The sequence below is a fragment of the Eleutherodactylus coqui genome, chromosome 3, assembly GCF_035609145.1.
Source record: "Eleutherodactylus coqui strain aEleCoq1 chromosome 3, aEleCoq1.hap1, whole genome shotgun sequence".
In the NCBI taxonomy this organism is placed as follows: domain Eukaryota; kingdom Metazoa; phylum Chordata; class Amphibia; order Anura; family Eleutherodactylidae; genus Eleutherodactylus; species Eleutherodactylus coqui.
In genome coordinates this window covers 184,415,339-184,442,995 of record NC_089839.1, presented here as the reverse complement: position 1 = coordinate 184,442,995, position 27,657 = coordinate 184,415,339, and the positions used below count along the sequence as shown (strand labels likewise).

At 39.1% G+C, this 27,657-nt stretch overlaps 1 protein-coding gene across 7 annotated transcripts in view; it reads left to right on the top strand.

Moving 5' to 3' along the window:
• CADPS (calcium dependent secretion activator) overlaps positions 1–27,657 on the top strand; it is a 483,917-nt gene that overhangs the window by 289,582 nt on the left and 166,678 nt on the right. For all 7 annotated transcript variants that reach the window (XM_066596628.1, XM_066596625.1, XM_066596629.1 and 4 more), the window contains exons 12-13: positions 10,440–10,576; positions 19,876–20,063. In XM_066596628.1, the coding sequence (XP_066452725.1) occupies positions 10,440–10,576; positions 19,876–20,063 (325 nt within the window). The remainder of the gene's footprint in view (positions 1–10,439; positions 10,577–19,875; positions 20,064–27,657) is intronic.

Here is a 27,657-nt window from a genome sequence, read left to right as displayed (position 1 = left end):
TTTCATATCAGGCGGACACCTTATCTCCCCAGCCACTCACAGCAGGGGGGTGGTATAGGGCTTAAACGTTGCAGGGGGAAGTTGTAATGCCTTCCCTGTCTTTATATTGGCCAAAAAAAAGCGCTAACGTCTCAGGGAAGAAAGTTTAATTTACCAGAACACCGCATGGTGTTCGTTACGAATAACGAACATCCCGAACACCCTAATATTCGCACGAATAGCAAGCTCGGACGAACGCGTTCGCTCATCTCTACTTATGATGCTTCAGCACAACATTAGCTGATATTATACTATTTTTGCCTGCTGGGGGACAGTTTAATAATCATTAGCTTCTATATTCAACTAAATAAGCTACAGACCATAAGTGTACAGCCAAAATGATGAACTGTGATCTCCTCTATTATAACTGTAGGACAGGAGCTGTGTGATCATCATCAGTTATTGTGATAAGAGTGCCTATGTCTCCCTCTAGTCAGTTTCTGTATGTGATGCTGTATGTAACAGCATCACACAGACTAAGAAATTGACTAGTTTCAGGCATCGAAACCCCAAGCAAATCTGAACTGGTCAGAATTGAAATCAGATCACCATGTGAGGAAAAAAATACCAGGAGTTTAAGACAGAAAATATAACTTACAGTTAATGTTGATATGTGTCAATGACAACAATGGGTTGAATAAAAGTGTGTCTTCCAAATAGATGGAAATGAATGGAAACCAGGCCAAATGGAGTCCAAAGTTTGCAACCCTGGACCCTACTTGCTTAATAAAAGTCAATGGTTCTACCCTTGATTTGGTTTTTAGGTATTCAAGTGTGACTTCCTGCTGGAAAGCTCAACATTGAGCTGTAATGCAGTGTTAACCTACCCTAAGAAGCAATTGGCAAACTGAATTATTTGCCGGTAGTTAATATACTGAACAGAGCTATGTACCATTACATGTTTCTACAAAAGAAATGTGTTTTCCAAGACTTTAAGACTGATGGTCTGTATTTAGGATAGGCCATCAGTATTTGATCAGTGGGGGTCCAACTCCCAGCACTCCTGCTGATCAAATATTGGAAAACCTCTATAACATTAGTCAGGGTGCTGACTGTTCCTAAATAGCTGCATAATGGACAGCTATGAATGCACAAACGCATTCTTCCTTCACCTTTCCTCTTGGCTTGATACGTTATGAGATGAGAGGAGTGAAGTGAATAGTTTCTAAAGAAACCTTTTGCATTACTCTGTTTCTCCATCTAGTCATCTTACATCACTTATCTCGGGTTATCTCAAGCCAAGAGGAAAGGTACATAGAGATATCAACAGATCAAAATGGGCTGCTGTTCCTCTTGCTACTTTATACCAACAGTTCTTCACCCCATATTTAGAAAAAAAGTGCGTAGCACACCCCTATCCCCTTTTCCATTCTTGTAGAAGTTAAGGATGGCATGATCCGTGTGCCAGCTGAAAATTAATGGGCGAATGAGAGTTGGAGCATCTTACATCTTTCCATGGACCTCATAACATCTACAGAAGCAGTCCTTGAGTAGATATGCCCTTGCCACAACAACTACTTCCCTTCCGATCTCTTGCAGTTGTGTTCCTCCCTTCCGGATTCATGAATATACTTTGCAGTCCAGAATCCTGTACGGAAATGGGGGAGAGGGAAGTAAAAGGGGGACAACCTAATATGGAAACCTTTCTGTATAGGCTCCATATAGGCTTTACTGGACGGACTACTTAAAGGGGTTTTCCAGGAGTTTTATATTTAGAATGATAGCTCATCAATATCAGATTGGCGGAGTTTCAATAAAAAGTCCCGGAAAACCTCTTTAAGTACAATATCACTTGTTTTCTAAAAATGTAACTTAACAATCCAGTATTGCATTTTAAGATGCCTAATTTTTGTTTCTTTTCAGACAGGTAAGGTGATATCAATGTTCCTCTATTGTTTCTGTAACTAGAATTTCCTTGTCCTTATCTATGTCTAGTATATCTTGTATATTTTTTGTGTCTAGAGAAACCTAGAACCATAGACAAGCTTCTCTCCTAGAACCCAGCCCCCGAGCATTTCAACATGTGTTATATTGCAGAGAAAGACATAGTTCGCTCTCTCTTTCAGAGCTGTCTATGGGGTACGTAGGGGGTGAATAGATTTTAGATACCCAGCATTAAATTGTGTATACATCTTCAGGTCATCTAAAGGTTCTTGATGACTCAAATTAAAATGATTATCATGGCAGCTCTGAAACTTAGGGTGGACTTCATTTTTGCATTTAAAATCTAAAAGTACTAGACCCTGCTATTCATTCATTTGTGTGATTCCACAAATCACTTTTATTTGGCTAACTGAGAATCGGTCTAATGCCTCCCCTACTTCTTTTTATTTTCTGTCTTGTGTCTTTTATCTATCTGTATATCTAAAAAAGATTTAAAAAATGATATCCATGACACACTACGGGATGTCATTAAAAAAAAAAAACACGCAAGCCTATTGCCTACCGTAAGCTTCATAAAAGTGACCACCTGTCTGCAAGCACCTACTGTCTGTCCTGTCTGTCGCAGTAGAACATTCAATCAAACACATGCCCAGAAATATCATTGAAAAAATCAAATATATATATATTTTTCCGTTAAACTAAAATGCTCTCTAACTTGATTTTCACATTCATGTTTAATCCTCTTATATTCTAATGCCTTTCTACCTATATGGAATGATCAGGCACTTCTGCTATTGCAAAATAAATATTTTACTATAGATATGTTTTTTTTTATGATGTTAAAAACAAATTCAAAAAAATCAAAAAAGTTGACTAGAAATTCAAAAAGTTTTCTGAAGGTTTTCTTTTTCATTCTTTGCCTGAACCCTAGTACTTAACTTGCTAAACTGGGGCCCCTGTCTGCTTTCCTGAGTCTTTATGTTGTTCTGGTTTGTTTCTTCTTACCCTGCAAACTTCTAGCTGGACTGAAGGGTAAGTGCTTCCCTATAGATGGCACAGCTCAGATAATCTGACCAGATTATCTGACATATGCAGTGTGCTTTTTTTATCTCTCTAAACTTTTCTCATGTTTAGATTTGTAGTCAAAATATTCATGTCTTCCTAAATCTAGGTTTGAATTGTAAGTTTCCATACTGAAATTAGGATGCATGTGATGTTTGCATAATTGCCTTCTCTCTTTGGCTTGTACTCTAGCATCATCCGATGCTCTTGATCTAGATTATTTATGTGTTTTGTTCATTTTCTTTTGTGTTTTTGTGCGTATGTGTTTTCTAAGGCCTAATACTGGTCTTCATGTATATTTATTTTATTATTTTACCTTTATTTATTATTCACAACTACATCCCATGGATTGCAAAAATGCTTGTGACCAGATCATCTTGCACTGCAACAGGAAAATGCAATTTTTTTTACTTTTCTGCCACATTTCTTTTTGTTTCATAACTTGTCTGTTAATGTCATTGGTGGTTTCGATGAGCCGCGTGGATGAGTTCACTTATATGCCTGTAACGCGCAATAGTTAGTGCCAGGAACATGACATTAAAGGCAAACTAACCCTACCAGAAAACTTTAATGGTGATTGTTATTTAATGTCCCTGTTGCAATGTATTCCTTAGGCTATGTTCACACTTGTATTGTGGTTTTTGTTTATAACAGAAAAAATAACACAGTACCAGATCTGTCACATGATGGATACTACCGACACCCAATAGATTCCGTGGACTTATAAAGGGGTCTCTAGGGTTTCGTTGTGGTGTCTGTTTTGGTAGGAAACATATTGTTCCTGTGAGATCTGATGGGACTGCCAATGGAGCCACTGATGGCAATTGTGAACGGAGCCTTAATATGTGTTACTTTATTGTGCTCTTAATCTTGTTGGTTCCTCTGAAAATCATTCCTGTTGATCTTAAAGTTATAGTATTACAAAAATAAAAAGAACCCAGACACAGTGTAGTAAGATATGGCCTATTAAAGTCAGTAGGTGGCCATTGCTAATTGTCAATCTAGGACTGTATTGTGGTTTTGGTCTATGTTACAATAGCAACCACAATACAGATGACAACAGAGCCATATGTATTACTAAAATGTTATTATTTTTATGAGCCTATGTCAGAATATATATTTTAGTCAAGAAAGCTAATTTAAAGCTAAGAGTCCTTAATAAATGAAAAACAAAAAAAATGGCAAGCGCTTATGGCTATGTCCACAGGACATATTTCATTGGGCTGAAAAAATCCACACACAAAACACACTCTGTTTTTAGGCATGTTTTTTGCATTTGATGCATATTTTGACTTGAATTTTGCTGTGTATTTGACGCATATTTTGAAATCCAATTGACTCCTGTAGCAAAAAAACGATGCATAAAACAAAAAAAAGTGTCATGTCATTTCTTTTTTTTACGTAACATGTGTTTTCAATATTCATTGGGAAAAACACATGGTCAAGACAGGAACACTGTTTCCAAATGCAAATCAATGGGATGCCTGTTGTAATCAATGGGATGGCTATTGGCTGAATGCACAGACTCTAAAAAATGTGATATGGGTGGGGCAAAAAACACCTGAATAAAAGTAACTTAGTTCTGGAGAGGGTGGGGGAAAGATAGCTACTACCCCCTTCCTGGTAGACTCCAAACTAATCTGATCCAATTCCAGTGATAACCCTATAAGGGATCATGCAGGTGAAGGAACAGTAAGACCATTTATTAATAAATAGCCACAGAACAAAGGACTGCAATGTGTTTTGGAGGTCCAAGGGCACATAGACACCTTTTTAAAGTAGAAAATTATACTTAACCCTTTCCAATCCAATTTGTATCCTGGTTTTCCTAGGGGGCATACTCTTTTTCTGCCGTTATACAACAGCGCTATATGCTGGCTAAAGCCAGTACTGCATGAGGTAAAATGTTGGATAGGCTCTGGCAGCAGAGAGGCTGGCAATATACAGTAAGAGAACCCCGATGGACGTCTTCCAACATCAGAGCTGTATAACTGTAAGGCCTTAGTCAGACGGGCGTTTTTTCGCGCGATTTGCGCATGCGCATGCGTCCGGCGATTTTTTAAAACCATTGCTTTGCAATGGTATCGGACACATGAGCGCTTTTTATGCGCTCGTCCGATAAATTATAGAACAGAAATCGCAGATCGCACCTATCTGCGATTCCTGTTCTCTTCTCTATATGTGCTCAATGGGGCCGGCGGCAGCAGCGCCGACCCATTGAGAACATATAGAAGACAAATCATTCTCCTCTGCCACAGCTGTAACAGCTGTGGCAGAGAAGAACGATGTTTGCCCATTGAATTTAATGGGCTGCCGGCGTGCGCGGGATGAATTGTCGGGAAGGGCTTAAATATATAAGCCCTTACCTGCAATTCATCCAGAAAAGTGTTAAAATAAAAAATATATATATACTCACCTGCTCCCGGCAGCCGGAGTTCCGCGTGGCCGGCCTGCAGTGGGTGTGAAGGGGGTGTGAGTCAGACCTGCCCCCAATCTGCATTAATAACCTATCCTCTTCCAATAAAAAAATACACTGTATTCATTAATTCCTTGACAACCATGTCAAAACTACAGCTGAAGAATCAAATTAGATTTCTAATCCAATCCAGAAATTTTCCAAATAATCTTAACATTTTCTAGTCTTACAATTAAAATGAAGTACACAAATCTTAACAAACAATGGAATCTACACAACAATGACAAAATGTTCATCTAGATGAGAAGGTACACTTGGTTCCTTTAAGAACTCTCACTACCAAAAAGATCAATTGTGATAGGCTTTTAAGGGTCACATTAAAAAAATGTTATGCAAGTGATATTTGCATTATTTTCCCAAAACGTAATTCAATATATCAAGGCTAGAAAAAGAATGTTTAGAGAAAGAGCAGCAATTTTTTGAAAAACCACAAGTCATGGTTGAGTGCCTTTAATGTTGAATGCTATTCAAACTGTATCAATATTGGTAGATGATCTGTTAGTCCTATTTTATTTCTCTCGTTTTTCTCATAGTCCAATTAAGTTGTTCAGTTTTGTGGATTTTTAGTTTCTTTCTTATCACTTATTTCTATAATTTTATTTTTGAATACCCAAGCGGGCATTAGACTCGTCATGAGAGTTGGCAAATATGTATTTGGAGTATTTTGAATGCAATATGAGATGGAGCAGGTGATGTCCCTCCTGACCATGAATACAATACTCCTTATCCTTCCTTCTTTCTTTCTCTCCTTTATTTTGCTTACATTCCCCTTGGATAGCAGGCAGAATCTTATCCTTACTTCTTCAAGCAGATACAATATTCTTTTTTGGGGTGTCTGAATAGGACTCCAGCAAAGCAATGCTGCAATATGATAACATGCTGGAGGTTGCTATTTTTATTAAGCCAAAAACTATACCGATATATCTTCAAATAAAAAAATAAAAAGGGAAAGGATGAATGAGAGAACGAATGAATGGACTTCTTGGATTGAAATCTCAGTACTTTGCACCATTCGCTATCTTGTGAGATCTTGACGATTGTTTGTTCTGCTTGACATAAATCTTTTAACACTCCATTCAGTTCACTGCTATGTTTTTTCTTGTATGATCAACTCGTATCTGCTACATTCACTTATGATGTTTCAGGCGTTTTCGGCATCTGGAGGCCTGCCATAACCTTGCATTATCTGGCTTGTCTTCCTGCGCCAAAAAGCATGAAACCCAACTATAACATTCCACATTAATAGCATGAACAAAATGTGTGCAAATCACAAAAAAAAGCATGCTACTTTTGACATATGTTCCCATGAACTGTATTTTTGAATTAACTGCTTTTAAATTTGAACATTTTTGCATAAAACATATCCAATGACGTTAATGCTCTGTATTATTATTCTGTTGTTGTTATTTGATGTCGGCTAGTATTCCAAGACGATTGCCACTTAGTGCAGAAGATATTCATTTACAGTTTTGTAGCTAATGACTAAACATTATTTATTCAGAAATTCTTGTAATTCAACAAATCATTTTTAAGTATTTTTTTTTTTTTTTTTAGAATTTATATTAGGGTTTGATTTATTAGTAATCTTATTATTATATGTGGTACACTATCAACAATGGCAATAAAGCGTGCATATTGCCACCAATTGTACTTTCAAAAAGTTTCATTAAGATTAAAAAAGTGATCAACTTAAGACAAAAACTTTTTTTATATGCTATTTTTATAGTGACCGAAAAAGTAAATGTTTAGGAATAAGTTTTCATAGCTAATGTAGCATTAAAATGGGAAAAGAAAAAACAAATAGCAAAACCAATACGCAGTACTATAACAGACCTGATTTTTATGACTTTCCTAAATTTAAAAAAAAATGGATGCTTGCAGCATATATGTTTGTGCGTGTGTATGTGTGTTTATTTCGGGCCTCTAGACATGGTTTTTGAATGTGTGCAGTGTAAAGTTCTTTCCTGTTGCTGTGATCAACTTAAAACAAATGTGGCCCACTTAATTTTTGGTTTATTTAAGCAATACTAAACAGTTTATTACAACTAAACTTATTAGGAAGTCATGGGTTAAATAAAAAAAAAACTTTCCTATGCACATACACACAAAGCAGAACGTGTAGCCTGGAAGAAAGCATTTTTGAAAAACATAGTGTATAATTAAAAAAATGGGTAAATACATTCACACCGAATTACTAATAAATCTTATTGTACCTTGTATTAAATGTAAATTACAATTTGTTATGTTGGGAAAAAAAACCACTTTGTGTTGTTTTCATAAAAATGATCAAACATCACATGACCACCACTAATATTCAGGTCAGGAAACTTATGTGGTGTCTCCGTTTTTTGTATTGTATGTAAATCCTTTGTTGTCTTAGATTCCTATGTCAGTGACTTCAAAAAGAAAGGTTAACAAAGAGATTTGGGGGGGTGTAGGGTTTTTTTAGTTTTAATTTTCACCAAGAAAATTATGGGTTTTTTTGTGTTTTTTTGTTTTTGTTTTACAATAAGACTTCCATGGGGTAAACAGAAAACGAAATCAGCCCCTGGACAGTCTTGTGAATTAAAAAAATTCAACATCTTTCGATGACTATAAAGGATCATTTATTAAAGCTGTTCTGCTGCTGGTGTATACACTTGTTTCACTTCTGCTTTTGGTATCTGAAGAGAACTTTTAATGTATCCTTACATTTTATATTCAAATCTCCTAGAAGATTACCCACTTGAGCTATAGAACGCTAACAGCATGCACAGCAGGAGACTGAGTGTTTCTCAGTGGTCGGCTAGAATGTTTTTTTTTTTCTTTCATTAGAATTAGATACATTTAATTTTTTTTCTATGATTTTGCCATGTTTTCTAATTGATAAAACAATAAAAAGGAAAATTATGGTTTTAAAATAACATGATCCCTGTGTATTTTTGTGTTAAAATATTAGGAATTATACTTTAATCTTATGTGTTAGCACTAAAGCCACTACTTTTAAAACAATATTTTAGAGCACTTTACATAATATTATTTAGTACATTTAAAAGTGATATCAATTTTAAAAAATTTGGAGAATATTTTGTTTTGTTTTTTTTCTTGTTTTTTTCATATTTTTAAAATATCCTTATATTTAATAATAAAATACCCAATGGTTGAATATTTTAAATTAAATTAAAAGCTTCACTGCTATTTTATTGGTGATTTACAACATTTATAAGCTTGATGAGTCTATGTTCACTTCCTTGTAACACTCAAAATTAGCATAAATTAAAATAAATAAAGGCATTACAAGTTGCATAGATCTGCTCAGACTACTTAAGGGTATATGCACACATAGTGTAAAGTTTACACATGTAAATCCTCAATGAAATCCACACAGATTTGAAATTCTGCAGCATGATTAGATTCCGCTGTGGATTTCTCCCACTGTAAGTGAATGGGGTTTGTTATAACCCAATCACTTACATTGTTCAATACTTGATGAGTGAACAACCTTAAGAGTGCTTAAAAATACACATTTATATATAAAAGTGTCAACCCTCCAAAGGGCTGGTATACAGACAAAATAGACAGCTGAATGTCTTAAGTACGCAGCTCATGCAAATTATACACGGGTAAGGACATAAGGGGGTATGGCCAAATTGGTGTTGTGCCCTATTAATGAGACAACATGACATCTGTGCCTGTTTAAAAATGGTGCACACGATTAATAAGTGCAGTCAGTCCACCATGTGTGCTAGAGCCCTCAAAATTGGTCAAAAATGCTCTTTTAATCTAAAATAATTTGAACTCTGCTTCTTCGTGCGTGTCAGTTCATAAAACAGTCCTGCAAACACTGGGACTGTTGGCAACTTTGATTTATTTATAAATGTGCCCCATTTTCCTTATTGTAACAATGATAATAAGTGACAAAAACATTTCCATATGTTTCTTGTGGCCATACAAATAATTTTTTTTGTGTGTAAGTGTGTGACTTATTTAAAATTGACAATCTCCAATCTATATCATAAAATATTGCTGTGGAAATGTATGTGTAGTCCATGTGTTGCATAAATAACTAATAAAAAATCACAATAAATGGAGCTATACTATGAGATAATTAAGGATGCAAACAATGGATGCAAATAAAAATAAATCTAAACCTGAAATAAATATTAACATAAAGGATTCCAGAAAGTGACTGAATTGGAGTAAGATATTCCTGACATTAAAGGGTCATTTACTTCCAGTAGAAAACGAAAAAGGTGCACCCAAATATGCACCAAAAATGTTTTCCTATGCCCATACTGCTTTGTCCAGCTTAAGTCACATTATGCAAGTCACACATAATTTAACAAGGAATCCTATCAACAGTGTAGGATCAAATATACATATCTACCATGCCTTCCAATCCATATCAATTTCATGATTCTAGTACATATTCTACACATCATCTTTGTAGTTCCTAGCAAAAACCACTGCCACCCTGTTATGTTGAAGGGTGAGAGCTTTCAGCCACGAGATAGTGGAACATACAACCTCAACAAGTATCAAAAACTATGTATCAAAAATTGCCGTAAAGTATACCATGTGACAACCTGAGACCATTATTTTCTTTGACTTCCATTAATACTCTATATGTGTACATGTTAACGCAATGATATATAAAGTTTAAACAATTTCAGCATTTGGACAAGGATGTGTGGGCCTGTTGCTTGTCGTAAATGACCCTAAGATGCTATGTGTCTTCTCTTTGCATCTACTTTCCAGTTTTAAATGTAGAATAAGTGTTAATGTCTAGCTAATAAGTTCATAAAGAGAAACTAATGTTCTTCGTTCACTCATAAGGTCTAGGGACACCTAGCTGAACAATAAAGTACATGCCTAGGTTATTTTTACATCAATATATTTTGGGTTATACTTTTGGTACTAGGCTTCATTGGGTGAAAAAGAAAATATATTATTTCTATTCCTCTAAATCATGTTTTTCTCCACACATGAACACAAACAGATGCCGACAGAGCTCAAAAACATGGCATGGATGAATTCATATCTTCAAACCCGTGTAACTTTGATCACTCCACCCTATTCGAGATGGTTCAGCGGCTTACACTAGACCATAGACTCAACGACTCATACTCTTGCCTGGTGAGTTGACACTACTTCTATATGGTAGTTTAGCTTTTGAGTAGACATGATGTCAAAGGGGTTGGTTTTACATAGTAGATAAAAATTTGCAATTCGCTAATTAAATGTATCTAGAAATATAAAAAATCCTGCAATAATACAAAAATGTGTTCAGCTTCATGGGATGGAAAACATCGGTGGCAGTATTTGAGGGAAAATATTATTTAAGGCTGAAGTCACACAAAAGAGGTTTTTTTCTTTGCTCGCTCTCCAATAGAAGACAATGTTAATGACGTTTACCTGCTTTAGTTATTCTGTATCATGGTGCAAAAAATGTAACCGACAAATCATGGTCACATTAAAATTATGGAATTCCGCAAATTACTACCCTTGTACAACGCGAGATTCAGTGTATCATTGCAAAACCTCAGGAAATCCTTAGTCTAAAATGTCTTGCACACAGCTGTATTAAACAGGTTATCCAGCCCCCCAAAAGTTTTTGAAACCTGCACAGTGTGTTGGAAAGCATTTAAAAAGTAATGCTCACCTATCCTGAACCCCCTGCTTCTGTTCCGAAGGAGTCCAGTCACCAGCTTCTCTCCACTTGCTGCTGTAGCTATGACGCCACCAACACCAGGACATGTGCCCACTGCAGCAGCACACATGTCTTTTTTTTAGGACAACATTGTAGCAGTAAGTGAGGAGAAGCAGGGGATCAGGCACTGGCAGAACAGGAGCAGTGGGGATCGGCACATGTGGCAGATATCAAAAATGTTTTGGGGGCTGGACAACCCATTTAGAGTTCAAAGTTACAGATCCTGGTAACAATATATATATATATCCCTAGATGTCTATACTGTACCCCAGACTGTCTCTGATTTCATATGGAGACATATAGGAGACTTTTCTATCATGTCATGTTCTATTGGATGCCATATTACAGAGATATTCATTCCTGGAAACATTAGTTATAGAAAAGAATGCTTCTGTGAAATGGTGCCATGCAAACACCAAAATAAATGCAGTGGTTCTGTATCCACAACTCGGTAGTACGGAGCCTTAGTGACTCAGTGTGTTGTTATATAGGAGCTGTGCACGTGGCTCTGTTGCAGATGTTGGTGTGGTAACACAGGATTCAGGATACGATACAGCAGATGGAGTAACCAAAGTTTACAATATTTATTTAAGAATAAAGAAATGAAATTGAACTTGATTATAATGAGCATTAAGTAATCAAACATTCACTTTAAATACATTGGCACTAGCTACTGCTAACTACATCCTAGGAATAACAATACTTTATGCACAATACTTAACATTGCTGGAAAAGCAGTTTCAGTAATGCGGTATGAAGATTAATCCCATTTAGCTGAAATATGAATTTAGTAGCGTCACAAACCGTTTTTCTTTAAAGGATTAATGCCTCTACTATTTTCAATGCGATTTACTGGCAACACCGTGTTCAAATCCACTTGAAAACATTTCGGCCTTAGTCAGACGGGCGTTTTTAGCCGCGATTTGCGCATGCGCATGCGTCCGGCGATTTTATAAAACCATTGCTTTGCAATGGTATCGGACACATGAGCGCTTTTTATGCGCTCGTCCGATAAATTATAGAACAAAAAATCGCAGATCGCACCTATCTGCGATTCCTGTTCTCTTCTGTATATGCGCTCAATGGGGCCGGCGGCAGCAGCGCCGACCCCATTGAGAACATATAGAAGACAAATCATTCTTCTCTGCCACAGCTTTAAAATCCCCGCCTGCTGAATGATCTGCCTCTGATTGGTCACAGCCCTGACCAATCAGAGGCCGGTTTCACTTACACACCCATTCATGAATTCATGAATGGGTGAGTGACTGCTGCCTCTCAGCGCTGAGCCAATCAGGGGCAGGTCTGACTCACATCCATTCATGAATTCATGAATGGGTGTGAGTGAGGCATGCCTCTGATTGGCTCAGCGCTGAGCCAATCAGGGGGCAGGTCTGACTCACACCCCCTTCACACCCACTGCAGGACGGCCGCACGGAGCTCCGGCTGCCGGCAGAAGGTGAATATACAATTTTTTTTTATTTTAACACATTTTAGGATGAATTGCAGGGAAGGGCTTATATATTTAAGCCCTTACCGACAATTCATCCCGGGCTCGCCCGCAGCGCATTGCTTTAAATGGAGGCGGCTCTATTGCCGTCTCCTTTGAATGCAATGCGCTGGACAGCTCCGGCCCGTTTCTAATGAAACGCGGCTAGGAGCAGATTTTCGGGCGATTTGCGGGCGACTTGCGCGCACCGGTCACGCGATTTGCGGATGCGCATCCGTCATGCGATCCGCAAATCGCGCGAAAAAACGCCCGTCTGACTAAGGCCTTCTGCAGTCACTAACTTGTGCACTGCCCTCTGTACAATGTCAGCCAAGCTGCAGCAGTGCACATAGCGATGGTTCACTCAACAGCATGATATCTTCCACACAGTCCACAGATTTTTTTAAACAGGCATGTTGATTAATGACTACTAGAGATGAGCGAACGTACTCGGATAAGCACTACTCGTCCGAGTAATGTGCCTTATCCGAGTACCGCTGTACTCATGCTGAAAGATTCGGGACGCGCTGCGGAGCGGGGAGCTGCAGGGGAGAGCGGGGAGGAACGGAGGGGAGATCTTTCTCTCCTTCTCTCCCGCCCGCTCTGCCCCGCTCCCCGCTGCGACTCACCTGTCAGCAGCGGAGCGTCCCGAATCTTTCAGCACGAGTACAGCGGTACTCGGATAAGGCACATTACTCGGACGAGTAGTGCTTATCCGAGTACGTTCGCTCATCTCTAATGACTACCTAAGAATGTTCCTATCAATTTGCACACCCAATGTCTGAATTGAGGCTGGTCTTACTTAAGGTTCCATTGTGTGCCACTACTACCTGTAGTAGTCTAGCTGTCCCCAACCAGATTGGAGATGTAGCACAGCTGTTTACTCCCTCTAGTAGCAAGCATTGCTCCCCAAGTAGTGCTCTTACATCCAGGTTCTGCACTCCTGCTGCTTCTCCTCTTTCTCACTCTCTGACGCTGTTCTCTGCCTTTTCCTAATAGTCAGCAGTTTTTTTCAGTCTGCAACATTCCTGCACACCTATGGCGCAGCAATAATTGTTTCTTTTATGGCCAGCCCTTAGCCAATAAACAAATGTCCCTGGACAATGCTCAGTTCAGTTTGGAGTCGCTATCTTGGTGCTCCATTGTGAAGCCTAGTATATCCTAGGCATTGTCACACCTTCAGTCCTTCAAGGCGGCATCACCTACAACACCTTAGGGGTGAGTCCCTTATAGCTCCAACTTGTATATATGGTTTAACAACTTAGTGATGGGTGTATTTTGTGCCTTAAAGACCAGGGGTTTCCAAATTGTGACATTGCAAGAGCTATAATGCAGGGACATAGCCATATGAGGGCTTTTTGGGGGGGACAAGTTGTATTTTTCAGTGACACCTCTCTGGGGTTCATATGATGTGCTGTATAACTTTTATTAATTTTTTGGGGGGGTTATTTTTACAGCTTTCACCATTCAGTAAAAATAACATGATAACTTCCTTACCCGAATCAGCAAGTCTATGTAGATTTTTTTACTACAATTCCAATTCCAAAAAAGTTGGGACGCTGTGTAAAAAGTAAAGAAATTTAAAGAAAAAAAGAATGCAATGATTAACCATATTTTATTCACGATAGAAGACAGAACACATATCAGAAGGTGAAAGTGAGACATTTTTCCATTTCATTTTAAAAAATGGACTGACTTAGAAATTGATAGCAGTAACACATCTTAATAAAGTTGGAACAGGGGTAACAAAAGGCTGGAAGAGTAAGTGGTACTTTTGAAAAACAGCTTGAAGGTAAAAGTCACATGACTGTATAAAAACAGCATGTTAGAGAGGTTCACCAATCTGAAAAACTGCGTCTAAAAATTGTAGAACAATTTCGGAAAATGTTCATAAATGTAAAACTGCAATAACTTTGAATATCCCACCATCTACAGTACATAACATCATCAAAAGATTCAGAGAATCTGGGGCAATTCATGTGCATAAGGGTCTGATGGTTAATATTGGATGATCAACATCTATGGGCCCTCAGACAACAGGGCAGTAAAAGCAGACATGATCATGCAAATAACTACATGGACTCCAGAAATACTTCCAGAAATCATTGTCTATGAACACAGTTCGCCATGCAATTCACAAATGCAAGTATCATGCAAAGAAGAAGCCATATCTCAACACAATCCAGAAAAGCCAGCATCTTCTCTGGGCCAAAGCTAATTTAAAATGGACTGAGACAAAATGAAAAACTGTTCTGTGGTTAGATGAATGAAAAATTGAAATTCCTTTTGGAAACCACAGACGCTGTGTCCTGTGGACTCGAGGAGAGGGACCATCCAGTTTGTTATCAGTGCACAGTTCAAAAGCCTGCATGTCTGATGGTATGGGATTACATTGGTGCCTATAGCATGGACAGCTTCCACATCTTGAAAAGCACTACCAATCGTCAGCCGAACGACCACCTTAAAAAGATGTTTGGGCAGAATAAAGTCCATTAGTGAGATCAATTGAAAGACGTATTGGGCATCAATAAGGGGGTAAAGCTGGTCACTTATTGTTAGATGCCTCCTCCTACCACCAATGGTTGGCTTGACATCTTGTCAGTTTATGACACTACTGAAACCATCAAGATATTGAACAGCAAATCCTTTCCCTTTCATTGAAAAAGGGTAAGGGTTAGTTCCGTTATAATTTCTGTGGCCCATAGCTGCTATTATGGCTCAGTCAGACGAGCATTTTTTCCACGCATGTATAGGTGCATGAAAAAAAAAACGCAGACCACATGCATAAAAAACACGTGACCAAGCTTCATATGCATTTTTTATTTGCACTTGTGCAGTCACACGATCCTAAAATGTGCACATATAGTGTGACTCCATTGAATGAGGTGCTCAGCCAATCACAAGCATCTCTCGCTGAATGAATGACAGGCGAGAGCTGCCTGTGATTGGCTGAGTGGCAGCTGGATCCCCTACCGCAGCTGTCATCTGTGACAGCTGGGGTAGGGAACTCTTTATTCCTTGCAGGGATTTAGAATTCCTTTGCCACATCTGTCACAGATGTGACAGGTGCAGCAGGTAATTCTTTATTCCCCACGGGGACACAGCAGCGGTGGACAGGTAAGTATATATATTTCTTTTTTTTTTTTAACACTAAAATGGTTGTCTTTCAGGGAAGGTCTTATATTTAAAGCTCTTCGCTGAAAAACAATTACGGCATACCGGCAGACCATTGCCTTCAATGGAGCCGCCAGCAGCAGCTGCGGCTCCATTGAAGACAATGTGTGCATTCACTATGGTGCACGCATGTCCTATCTTTGCAGGCACACGCCTGTAAAGCACGGACATGTGAACACACCATAGGGAATGCATTGATTCTAATAGACGTGAGTTTTTGTGTGCGCGTATGCATGCACAAAAACACGTTCATGTGAAGCCACCCTAAGGCTAGACTAGCTAGAGCTATGATTTCAAAAACTGACTGTGGGTTTCCTCATGCAACTATTTGAGAGCATACTAAGAATATTGTGATAAAGAAAAAAACATCCAGCAAAAGGGGAGCCTGTGGATGTAAACAACTGGTCGACAAAAGGAGTCAGAGGAGAATGCCAAGAATCGTTCTGAGGGCTCAGTCAAACGGGCGCATCGGCACCCGTACACCAGCGCCGATGCGCCTGTGTGACTGACAGTTAGAAGACGACTGTACCTGAAGACGGCCGTCTCTCTCCAGCGCTGATCATAGAACACATGACCGGCAATGGAGCCGGTCACATGTTCTTCCTCCCGGCGCTGCAGGGAGACGGCCGTCTTCAGATACGTCCATCTGCTTGCTGCAGTAACACAGCAGTGTGACTAAGCTCTGATAAACAGGCGATGCACTGTCAAACACATTGCAACTACTTTAATTACAGTGCTGGTGCTCCAACTATTGTGTTCGAACACATAGCTCGTCGTCCTTCAGCACGTGTCTGCTATAACAGCAGACAGACAGTTTGCATGGCATTGCTGCCTATCAGAAACAGAAAGGTGAGACTCCAGTGGGCAAAACAGTGCATAAGTTACATTACTGAGCAGCAGAAAACATTGTTTTCCAGATCTCTGTTGCATCATGATAGGTCAGAATTTGGTGCAAGCAGCATAAATAAATGAAACCTTCCTGTCATGTATCAACAGTTCAGGCTGGTGGAAGTGGAGTAATAGTATGAGGAATGTTTTCTTAGTACTATCCGGATCCTTCCATACCTGTGGATGGATTCCATGATGAATTGCGATTTTCAAAGGGGTATTATGGTTAGCAGACAAAATTTCAAGACTTTACCCATGCACTGGAAGTGAGTAGGATGAAGAAACAGGACTCAACTCCTTTCTGAGAATCAATCAGGTTTCCAGCAGTTGGCCGCCCACCATAGAAGGGTGAAAACTTGAAAATGTTGTCTACTAACCGGATTACCCTTTTAAGTCCAAAGAAGGTGCTACTAGATGGATGTCTTTAGTAAAGTGGCCATTCGTTGTATATTTTTCATCTACTAAGGTCAATGCTGATTGAAGCCCAAAGCAGGTCACTAAGGTTATTATAGCCAGCGGTGTAATAGAGCAGGTAATTGGTGCTCCATATCAAGTTTTTCCAAAAAATAATTTTTAGCGAAATCATAATTTCTCTTATTTGATATATTAGAATGTTGCTTCCACTTTTCAAGTCATTGCACCTAGAATGTTTTCTATCATGTTCATTTACGTTATTAAATGCTACATTGATTTCTGATCAGCCTGGAAGAAAATAAAAAAGTATTTCTCGGAAGATTACTGAGAAAGTTTGATGTTAGTCTGACATGTAAATAATTGAATGGAACATCTCTTGTGCTCCACCTTATAATTTGCCTCCTTTGGTCTATACTTTACTCACTGACCATTTGTAATCAATACTAAATGCAGTAGCTATCCATTAAAAGAAGCTTAAACCATAAATACTATCTATATGGGGAAGCTATTATTGCGCAATTAAACCGAGCTCATTTGCTTTTCATGGATCATTGCTTATAGTGCTTTTAGGGTCGTCTCCTCAGGGATGACAGACATCTGTTCATTCACTGACAGACAATAAAAATGGAGCTGAATGTCTTGAAATAAAAGGAGCTATGATGTCAACAATGAGTTTCAGAACCATTGATAGATTTAGGGCTTTACGAACACTTTTATAAACCCCCTATGTATATCCTATTGAGAATAATGATTTAATGGGATTTTATCATTTTTAACAATCTCGCTAAACCTATACAGTATATGTACTTTTCTAACTATGTCTAATAGACTCTTATGATTCAGCACTGGTCTCTGGGAGCAAGTCTCCAGGAAAACATAAGTCTTTGGTTAGCAGTTCTTTACATACACTAATCCATATAGATGAAATACATATATAGATCTCCGTGGTTGCATCCTTGTCCATGATAGAACCTATATACGTAAACAGGGACCAGTTGCATCTGTCCAGACCTGTTGAGACAAACAACTATCAGACAAGAAACAAGACAGGGACAGGCTGAGTGCCATGCAGAATACACAAGACTTATAGAATAGCTAGATATCCAAAGCTAAGTAATTGATGTAAGTGGGACCTAGGATCTTTTCCTAGTCTACTCCATTGGACCTGCCAATAGACCAAAGCACCTGCCTTGAAGAGGGCAACACTGTGCCTTGAACCTAACTAGTTTCTCAGTACGTCTGTAGTAGTATATAGGGTGTAGTGGAATATGGGAGATGGGGAAAACTCAAGGACAGGATGGAATAGGACAAACAAATATGTGTTCAAAAAGCCGAGGTCAGAACCAAAAGGGCAACACAGTACCAGAGGGGGGAAAAGAAAGTCATATTCCAAAATCTGAAGTCCAAAAGTCATACACTGATAGACAAACAAGAAGTGTAAGGCACACCCACAACAGAATGAAGACCTGTATACAAATGTATTATCAGCATCCTCTATAAAGAGGAGTTGGGTTAAATACCTTAAGGGAGGCACCAATAGTCTGACTGAGACAGTGAACAGCTCATCACTATCAGCACTGTAGCTGAAAGGAAGGGTTTCCCCCTTGGCATCCAGCACCAAATGCAGCAGGAAACGCATCACGTGGTCCAATGCTGACACCATGACTTTATAACGGACTCATGCATGCACCCACACCTAGCAACGCTGTACAGAATCACCCTTGAGTCTTGCACTTCTAAACCATGTACATGAATTCACTATTCATTGAATATATTTGAGCCTATACTTTTGCGCATAGTCAATATGGTTCGGTACTACCAAGCCATAGACACTCAGTTTAGTGTGTTATGCTGCCACCACCCAGTGTCTTATTGAGGTTATTCTCTGAGTATGAGAGTTAAGCTGACCATGCAGATGAGAGGAATGTTGCCCAACCTTCATTTGAAAAACGAAATGCGAATGATTGTTCATGATGTTCGATGGTAGACTATAGTCTGCCAAAATGCGATTTGGCATGTTGGAAAATGTTGGTGTGTTCAACTTAAAAAAAGAAGTACATGGTGTGATTAACCTAATTGGCCAATTATTAGCTACTTTCCACAAGCTCGCTGTGTTTTTTTACACATTTTTTAATGCATCCTACGTTGGCCTGTTTACTCGCAATACCCAGAGCATGCTGCACTTTGAAGAACACATGCAAAGTAAAGGAAATGCCACACAAAAACACACTCTGGTGTGTTAGATATTTCTCTTTTGGCTTTAGGTTAACATGTTCTTACTGCATTTTTAGAAAGAAAAATGCATGAAAACGTTTTTCTCTTTTCTAAAAATGTTGTGTTAAACCAAACTTGTACAGAGACATAATACAGCTGTGTGCATGAGTCCTTGCAATGCTTTTAGTAGTTAGCTACTTAGGGTAGGGTCCCATGCTGTGGCTGCTGCATGGCCATGACACCTTTGAGATGCTGTCAATACCTGACCATTAGCAATTGTCAGTTACCACTTAAAGGGGTTTTCCCATAACTTACAAGCATTTTCTCCTTTCAGAGTGGTTGTGAAGCAATTTTAAGTGATGGGACAACCCTTTTAATTCATTTGTGAGTCACAGTCAACCAGAAGTGCAGTGGCCACAGCATAGGATCCTACCATTAGACCCCATCTATCTGCTCTTGAAGAATCCCATTTTAATCTAAATTAAACCAAAAGTTACACTTGATCATTTTGCATTGAACCTTATTGTAAATGTCCAATTTTTCTTCTAGGGTTGGTTCAGTCCTGGTCAGGTGTTTGTCCTTGATGAGTATTGTGCCCGTTATGGAGTAAGAGGCTGCCATCGACACCTGTGTTATCTTAGTGACTTATTGGAAAGAGCAGAGAATGGAGCCATGATTGACCCAACATTGCTTCATTATAGTTTTGCCTTCTGTGCGTCACATGTACACGGCAACAGGTAAAATATTCTAAACATTTAGGCTAGATAAATCTAAAAAATTTGAAGGTGCTCAGATTTCAGGCCTAATGCACACACTGCTGTTTTTGGTAATGTTTTCAACGTTTTTTATTGCATTAATGGATTTCAAATGAATTTCAAAATACTCATTTAGGGCTCAGTCAGACGGGCGTTTTTATGTGCATATGCTACCTGCATTTGCGATCCCCATCTTTACAGAAGCAATGCTTTTCAATGGCAGCAGTCATATGCCCGATATTTATCTGCACACAAAAATGTGCAGCAGTAAATATAGGGCAGCGGATTTTAAAACGCAGGTAACTGCAGCATCCGTCTTTTTTGGATTTGAAACACCTGGATGCTTTCGTATCCAGGGGTTTCACCTTGTGCAGCACCGACCCCATTGAGAACATACAGTGAAGATCGCGATCCTCTGGCACAGCTATGGCAGTGGAACGTGATGTTCTCCCATTGAATGCAATGGAGCCGGCGCTACAGCCGGCTCGATTAAAAGCAATGGACTGCCGGTAAGCCCTGAGGTGATTTTCGGGGAAGGGCTTTAAATATAAGCCCTTCCCTGATAATCATCCCTAAAATGTGTAAAAAATCTAAAAATATACATACTCACCTCTCCGCAGCTGCCGAGGCTCAGGCGCATCCAGCCAGGTCTTCTCCTGCACTGCTCTGAAGTGCTTTCAGCAGGTGAGGATTTAAAATCCCTGCCTGCTGAAAGGGCTGCCTCTGATTGGCTGAGCACTGTGACCAATCAGAGGCAGCACTCAGCTATTGAATGACAGCTGAGAGCTGCCTCTGATTGGTCACAGTGCTCAGCCAATCAGAGGCAGCATTCACCCATTCATTGAATTCAGCCATTGATTGAATTCAGTGAATTGGTGAGTGCGGCCTCTGATTGGCTGAGCGCAGGGACCGATTACAGGCAGCTCTCAGCTGTCATTCAATAGCTGAGAACTGCCTCTGATTGGTCACAGTGTTCAGCCTATCAGAGGCAGCCCATTCAGCAGGTGGGGATTTTAAATTCCCGCCTGCTGACAGCACTTCAGAGCAGTGCAGGAGAAGACCCGGTTGGATGCGCCTGAGCCTCAGCAGCTGCGGAAAGATGAGTATATAAATTTTTTATACATTTTAGGGATGATTTTCAGGGAAGGGCTTATATTTAAAGCCCTTCCTCAAAAATCACTGAAGTCCTTGCCGGCAGCCCATTGCTTTCAATGGAGCTGGCTATAGCACCGGCTCTATTGAATTCAATGAGAGAACATAGCGATCCTCTGCTACAGCTGTCACAGCTGTGGCAGAGGATTTCTTCATCTTCACGGAGAGTCCTATTGTCACTGGACACTGTGACAATGCTGTCACAGTGTTCAGTGACAATGGGACTTCCCGCAGAGATAAGTAAATCCTCTGCCACAGCTGTGACAGCTGTAGCAGAGGATCACAATACTCTCTGTATGTCAATGGGGAATGCACTGCTGCAGCTGTCACAGCCACAGCAGGGGATAGCGGGCAGTACATTTTATGTGTGCAAAAACACGGCCAAGTGTGTTTTATTTGTGCGTGCCGTCCGCTTTGGTCATGGGAATATTTGTACGTTTGCTTTCTTCGCACAAAAGATTTTCACGTTAAAACTCCCGTCTGACTGAGCCCTTATAAGTTTTCATTCATTTGCTTTTTTGCTGGAATGAAAATGTAGCTCTGTGTTACTCAGTGTTAGCAATGGACAAAAGTTTTCTTTATAAAATAAAATAGAAGTGAAAACTGATTTTGTGTATTGGTTAACCAAATATTCACATTTCAATCCTGATTTAAAAAATAAATAAAAATTCATTTAAGCACAAAGGGGGAATTTATCAAGCTAAAAAATTGGTGTAGAAAAATTGCAAAATCTGGAGTAAGCCTTACTTGCCCAAAAATGTTGGAACTTTTTACAAGCAGGTTCAAAGGTGGGCAAGTGAATTAATAAATGGAATGGGTGGACTACAATTCCCTAAGAGATTATCAAAATTGGGGTTATTCACTTTAGAAAAAAGCTGGTTGAGGGGCGACCTAATAACTATGTGTAGATATATCAGGAGACAATACAGAGATCTCTCCCATCATCTATTTATACTCAGGACTGTGACTATAACAAAAGTGGTGCCCTCTACTTTTTGAGGAAAGAAAGTTTCTGCCCCAAATAGAACGGGGTTCTTTACTGTAAGAGCAGGGGACTATGGAACTCTCTGCCTGAGGACGTGGTGATGGCGAATTCTCTGAAAGAGTACAAAAGGGGTCTGGACACTTTTATTGAGTCATACAATATTACATGGTTCAGTCATTAATTACTGTCTACTATACTACGGAGATGTTGCACATGCCACCATTGGCTGATGAGCCAATGAAACTAAGTACTCATCTGAGCACAATTATGCATTGAAAATCTGTTTAGAATCCTGGCGCCATTCAGTGCACCTTCAACCATGAGGATATATCTCATTAAGATAATGATGAGTTTCCCTGGAAGAGGGTAGATGCTTTAATTTTATCACCCCTATTACAAGTAAGCTCAAGAGATTGTATACCACATATTCTGACTTGTTTAACTAATAGACATTTCCTGAGCACTAGTTATTTTTCCTTTTTCTGCATATTGCTAGATCGCTAATCTCGGACAGCCCGAGACCTGCCGAATAAATGAAGAGGTCTCTCCACACGTTAGGCACATTGTGCGTCAGCTGGGATCATATTAAATCTGTTGCTTAAAACTCTGATCTTAATAGAGTCCCCTACAGCATTCTAACAGTTCCCTACTACCAAGACTTAGACACTATTGGGGAATATTTATTATATTATGCATGACAGGTTTCTGGTGTGGAAAAGTCTATTTTCAAAAGTGACAAGGAAAGGTCAAAGTTGTACCTTTTGGCACATGCCATTTTGTGTGCCAAAATGTTTGACTTTGACCTTTCTTTGCCACTATTGAAAAGTGTCAAGAAAAGGGGCAGAGATCAGCAGGAGAAGGCATGGCCTCTCGTGGCCCATTAGATTTGCTATAATTCACGCCAGAAATTGGCGTAAGTTATAGCTGAAACCTATACCAGCTTGTGGCTGGTACAGATTTCATATAAGGGTGCATGGAAAATCCGAAGATCTGCCAAATGCTTTAAGACTAGAGATGAGCGAGCATACTCGCTAAGGGCAATTACTCGAGCGAGCATTGCCCCTAGCAAGTACCTGTCCACTCGGAAGAAAAGATTCGGCTGCCGGCGCGGGTGAGCGGTGAGTTGCGGGAGTAAGCAGGAGGGAGCGAGGGAGAGAGAGGGAGAGAGAGATGTAGTCTAAAGCACCACCTATGTGTATTTTAGTGTTGTACCGTATAGGCTGCAATATACTCTTTTTCTTTATCTTTTCAGTTAGAGTTGAAGCTAGATTGTTTGGTTAAAAAATACACAAAATCAAGTTTTACATGTATTTTTCAATCTTTGCTCTTTGACCGTAATGGGAAAATTATGGACATCAATAATCCTAATCTTTTTGGATATCTGAAAGTAAAACATTTTTGAATGTAGCATTTGTTTTTGATCTCTCCTAATTATATCACTGTCCAATGATATTATATTGCATCATACTTTTACTATATTATATGGAAAAAAAGAAGAATTAAGAATTATTCTATTTTAGTTCAAGAATCCAAGTTCTGCATTAAATCCATTGTTTGCTTTGAGAAAGTAATTTTGTGACTAGAAGGGGATACATAAGTAAGACGTTCCTCTGAGTGCTATATTACGCAGACAGCTTTTTGTTAGGTTGTTGAAGCAGTAGTATGGGTCACACAATGTACAAATTTTGACTTTCTTTCAAGGTGAGTAAATGACTTTCTTTAATTAACAGGCACAATGAACTCTCAGTTCTTGGCGCCTGAGGGTACAGTAAACAAATAGACCTCGTTTTGATAGGTTACAATAGGGCTTAGGCTGATCCTTCCACTTAGAATCCTGGAGGAAAGCTATTAAACAAACGTATTATCACTTTCCTCCAAATGTACATTTTGTTGTCTTCAGAAGCCACCAGATGACTTAATCGTTATTTTTAATATAATAGAACAGTCACCTAGATATAAGATAAACTTTTAATAATTCCCAGTGTCTATTTTTGATAAGAGATGAGTTTATATGAAATGATATGTAAGGCTTAGAGATTATGTACACTCGTTGTCATGAAAAAACAAGCACCTAGAATGAGTTGTCGGAATCGAATGAAACTTTATATTTGTGAGTAACATTGATATAAGTAAGTGATTACATAACAGCAAAAGGTTAATTTATTGCGGAAAACTGAACACTTTAAGGGAGGCTCTAGTACCCTGTTGGATCATCTCTGGCTTGGATGTAAGATGTGATATAGGTAGGCATGGAGACATACAGGTTCTGTATGGTATCCTGTAGCATATCTTTCATATGCGATGGCCCCTTAACCACCACAACAGTAGTGAGTGCAGTGTGCCACTTCACAGAGAAAGCAGGATTGTGGTGCTCACCCCTCGATTTCCAGACACGAACACAGCCATTATTGGTGTCAAAACTAAACCTGGATTCGTCGTTGAAGACAATCCAGTTCCACTCCATAGCAGTCCAGTTTCATCGTTCATGACACCACTGTAAATGGAGGTGTTGGTGGGTGGGTGTCATAGGCAATACACGTAATGGGTGCCATGAGACCAAATATTTTTTAGTGCCAAGCACCTGGAAATGGTTCCGACAGACACAGGGCCTGTAATGATGGTGTCACCTGTCTACGGATGATGGACAACCAACAGTTGAAGCTGCTCGTGCTTATCAGACAATCATCTCTCTAAGTGATCTGTCAAGGGCTCTGAGCCTGGGTGCCTTGTGTGCGCTTCCACTGGTCACAATATTTCTTAACAGTCTGGTCAGAACAGCCCAGGTGGAGGGCAGTTTGTCAATAAGACCATCCAGCTTCTCTCATTACAATAATGTGCTCCCTTTTAAATTTATGAAGTGAGCAAAATTTTTTGGATTGCATCGTAGAGGCATATAGTGGTCAACAAGCCCTATACAAATGGAAAAAGAGGTCCAGTACACACAAATAGCCTCTGGCAGCCTTTTTATAACTCTAATCCTTTGCATATCTGCCTGAGGTGTAGCTGCTTGCCAAGTTTTGCAGGAAATTACAGCGTCATTTAGGGGCTAGATGTTTTTTCTGACAAAGAGTGTACATTGTCCCTATAAATAAAAAGCAAGAATTCAAATGTCTTCAAAACGTTCATAATTTAAAAATCCTTACTATAAATTTGTAACATACTATTGATTTGATTATTAGATAATTATTGTATTATACACCCTTATTTGACTACTTATTACACAATTTTGGCATTGTATATAGCCATATGGTCACCAGGAGTGAAAATTGAGTTAACACATTTAGGAGCAAGCACTGTAAAATTACGGCACTTGGTCCCGGGCTTTAAGCCCAGCCGTATGTAAAATTACGGCGGGGATTAAATCCTCCTGCTTCTTTAATAAATCAGAAGCAAGATGGGTTGTCAGCTGTTAGTCACAAGTGATAACCCAGAGGAGGAGGGAGAAATGGGTTTTAACGCTTTCTGCCTCCTCCTTTCTTTAGTACACATCGATCAAAGCGATATGTACTAAAAGTGAAAGTGGAAGTGTCTCTACCACCACGGGAGCCCGGGGGTCATATGACCACCGGGATTCCCTACTATAGCAGAGCTGCAGGGTCGTAATGGACCCTGATTAGCTATGACAGTGACTAATATGACTACAGAGGATGTTTTTCCTATGGATGCCCCAGCTACAGTGGGAAAGTATCAAATTAATTTAAAAAAACATGTGAATGTCCCCCAGAGTTCTTACATGACGTCATGGGGGACATAGATAGTAAAAAACATGATTACACACATAAGTTAAAAAAAATACAGAATAAAACAACAAAATATACATAAGACAGAAAATAACCCAAAGATGAGGCCATCCAAAATAGTCGCTATATGCACCCTGTAGTCCAAAACTATACATATTACATATCGAAACATCCGAAACAAAATGAGGAACCCATTCCCATACTTTATTTTAGTGTAAATACACTAATATAAAAAAAAACTAGAAATGTTAAATAAATCTTTTTTTTTACCCCCATTAAAACTAAAAAACAGAATAAAAAATCAGTGAAAAAGATATTACAAAATATCCCTATATGTCATTTTTTTAAAAAGCTGAAAAAAATCATTTTGGTTGCTAAAGGAAAAAAAATAGTGCAGTAAAACTACCACATGGCTAAAATCCCTAAAAAGTGTCTGGTCCTTAAGGTACTAAACAGCCTGGTTCTTAAGGTGTTAAATGAGTTATTCCCAAAATCAACGTTTATCACGTATTTACAAGATAGGTAGTAAAAAGCTGATCAGTGGGGTTCCACCACTGGGACCCCAACTAATCATGAGGACAGGGGAACCCGTCTCCTCTTTCCGTCTCACTGCACCCCTTGCGGTGATGAAGAACTTGAATGGAATGACGGCTGATCATGCTCACTGTTGCTCTATTCAACTTAATGGTACTTCAGGAGATAGCTGAGTACTTGTATTGCTATTTCCAGCAGTCCGATTGAAATGAGTGGAGTGGCAACACACATGCTCTTTCACCGCCCAAGTAAAGGTCCTCCTCACTGATGGGGGTTTAATCAGGCAGAAAGATAGATACAGGACCCCCATTCTCATGATGGTGAAGTCACAGCAGTGGGACTTATTTCAAACAGACTTTTATCATCTCTCCTGTGGATAGGGGATACACGTCTAGCCCTTTAATGGGGTTTTACCATATCAGGCATTTATAGCATATTCACAGGATAGCCGTAAATGTCTGATAGTTGGGGTCCATTGCTTAAGAAAAATGTAGTGGCTTCCATTTTGTAGGGCAATATTTGTCTCACTAGCCCATCACATTTATGACATAACGGCATAAGGCAATGGATATTTGTGCCCTCGACTAATATTCTTCTGCCTATAGCCAAATGTCTTAATATTGTAAGAGGGTACACATAAACCTATAAAAGCTATTGAATTAAGTGCGCATAAAGGTGAATAGTGAAGGGATGACTCGTTTCACATTTTGGCATCCTAATACCTCCTGTTCTAATTAACGGAGCCACAGGGATTCTTCCTATAGATTTTTTTTTGTCTTTATTGAGCCGGGGAACAATGAATATATTCACAGTAAGGCGCTTTTAATACTTGTAGAAATGCCTTCACCTTGTTTTAGAAAACTGCTTCTAGTTATTGACCTCGAACTTATAACTACTGAACAGGATCTATAGTGTTTCCTTATGTATCCAATTGGTATATACAACATCTATAGTACTAGCTGAGCTACATGAAGATTAGTCCTGCAGTAAGCGGTTCCTTTGGATCAAAACATTTATTTATTTTCATAAATAAATTTGATTAATTCAAATAACACTCAAAATATTGCTGCTCCTCAAATATAAAGAACAAACAGTTGCAAGAAAAAGTAAGTGAACCCTTTACCTGGATTTATGCATTCATTACTAGTAAAATACAGTCTGTTAT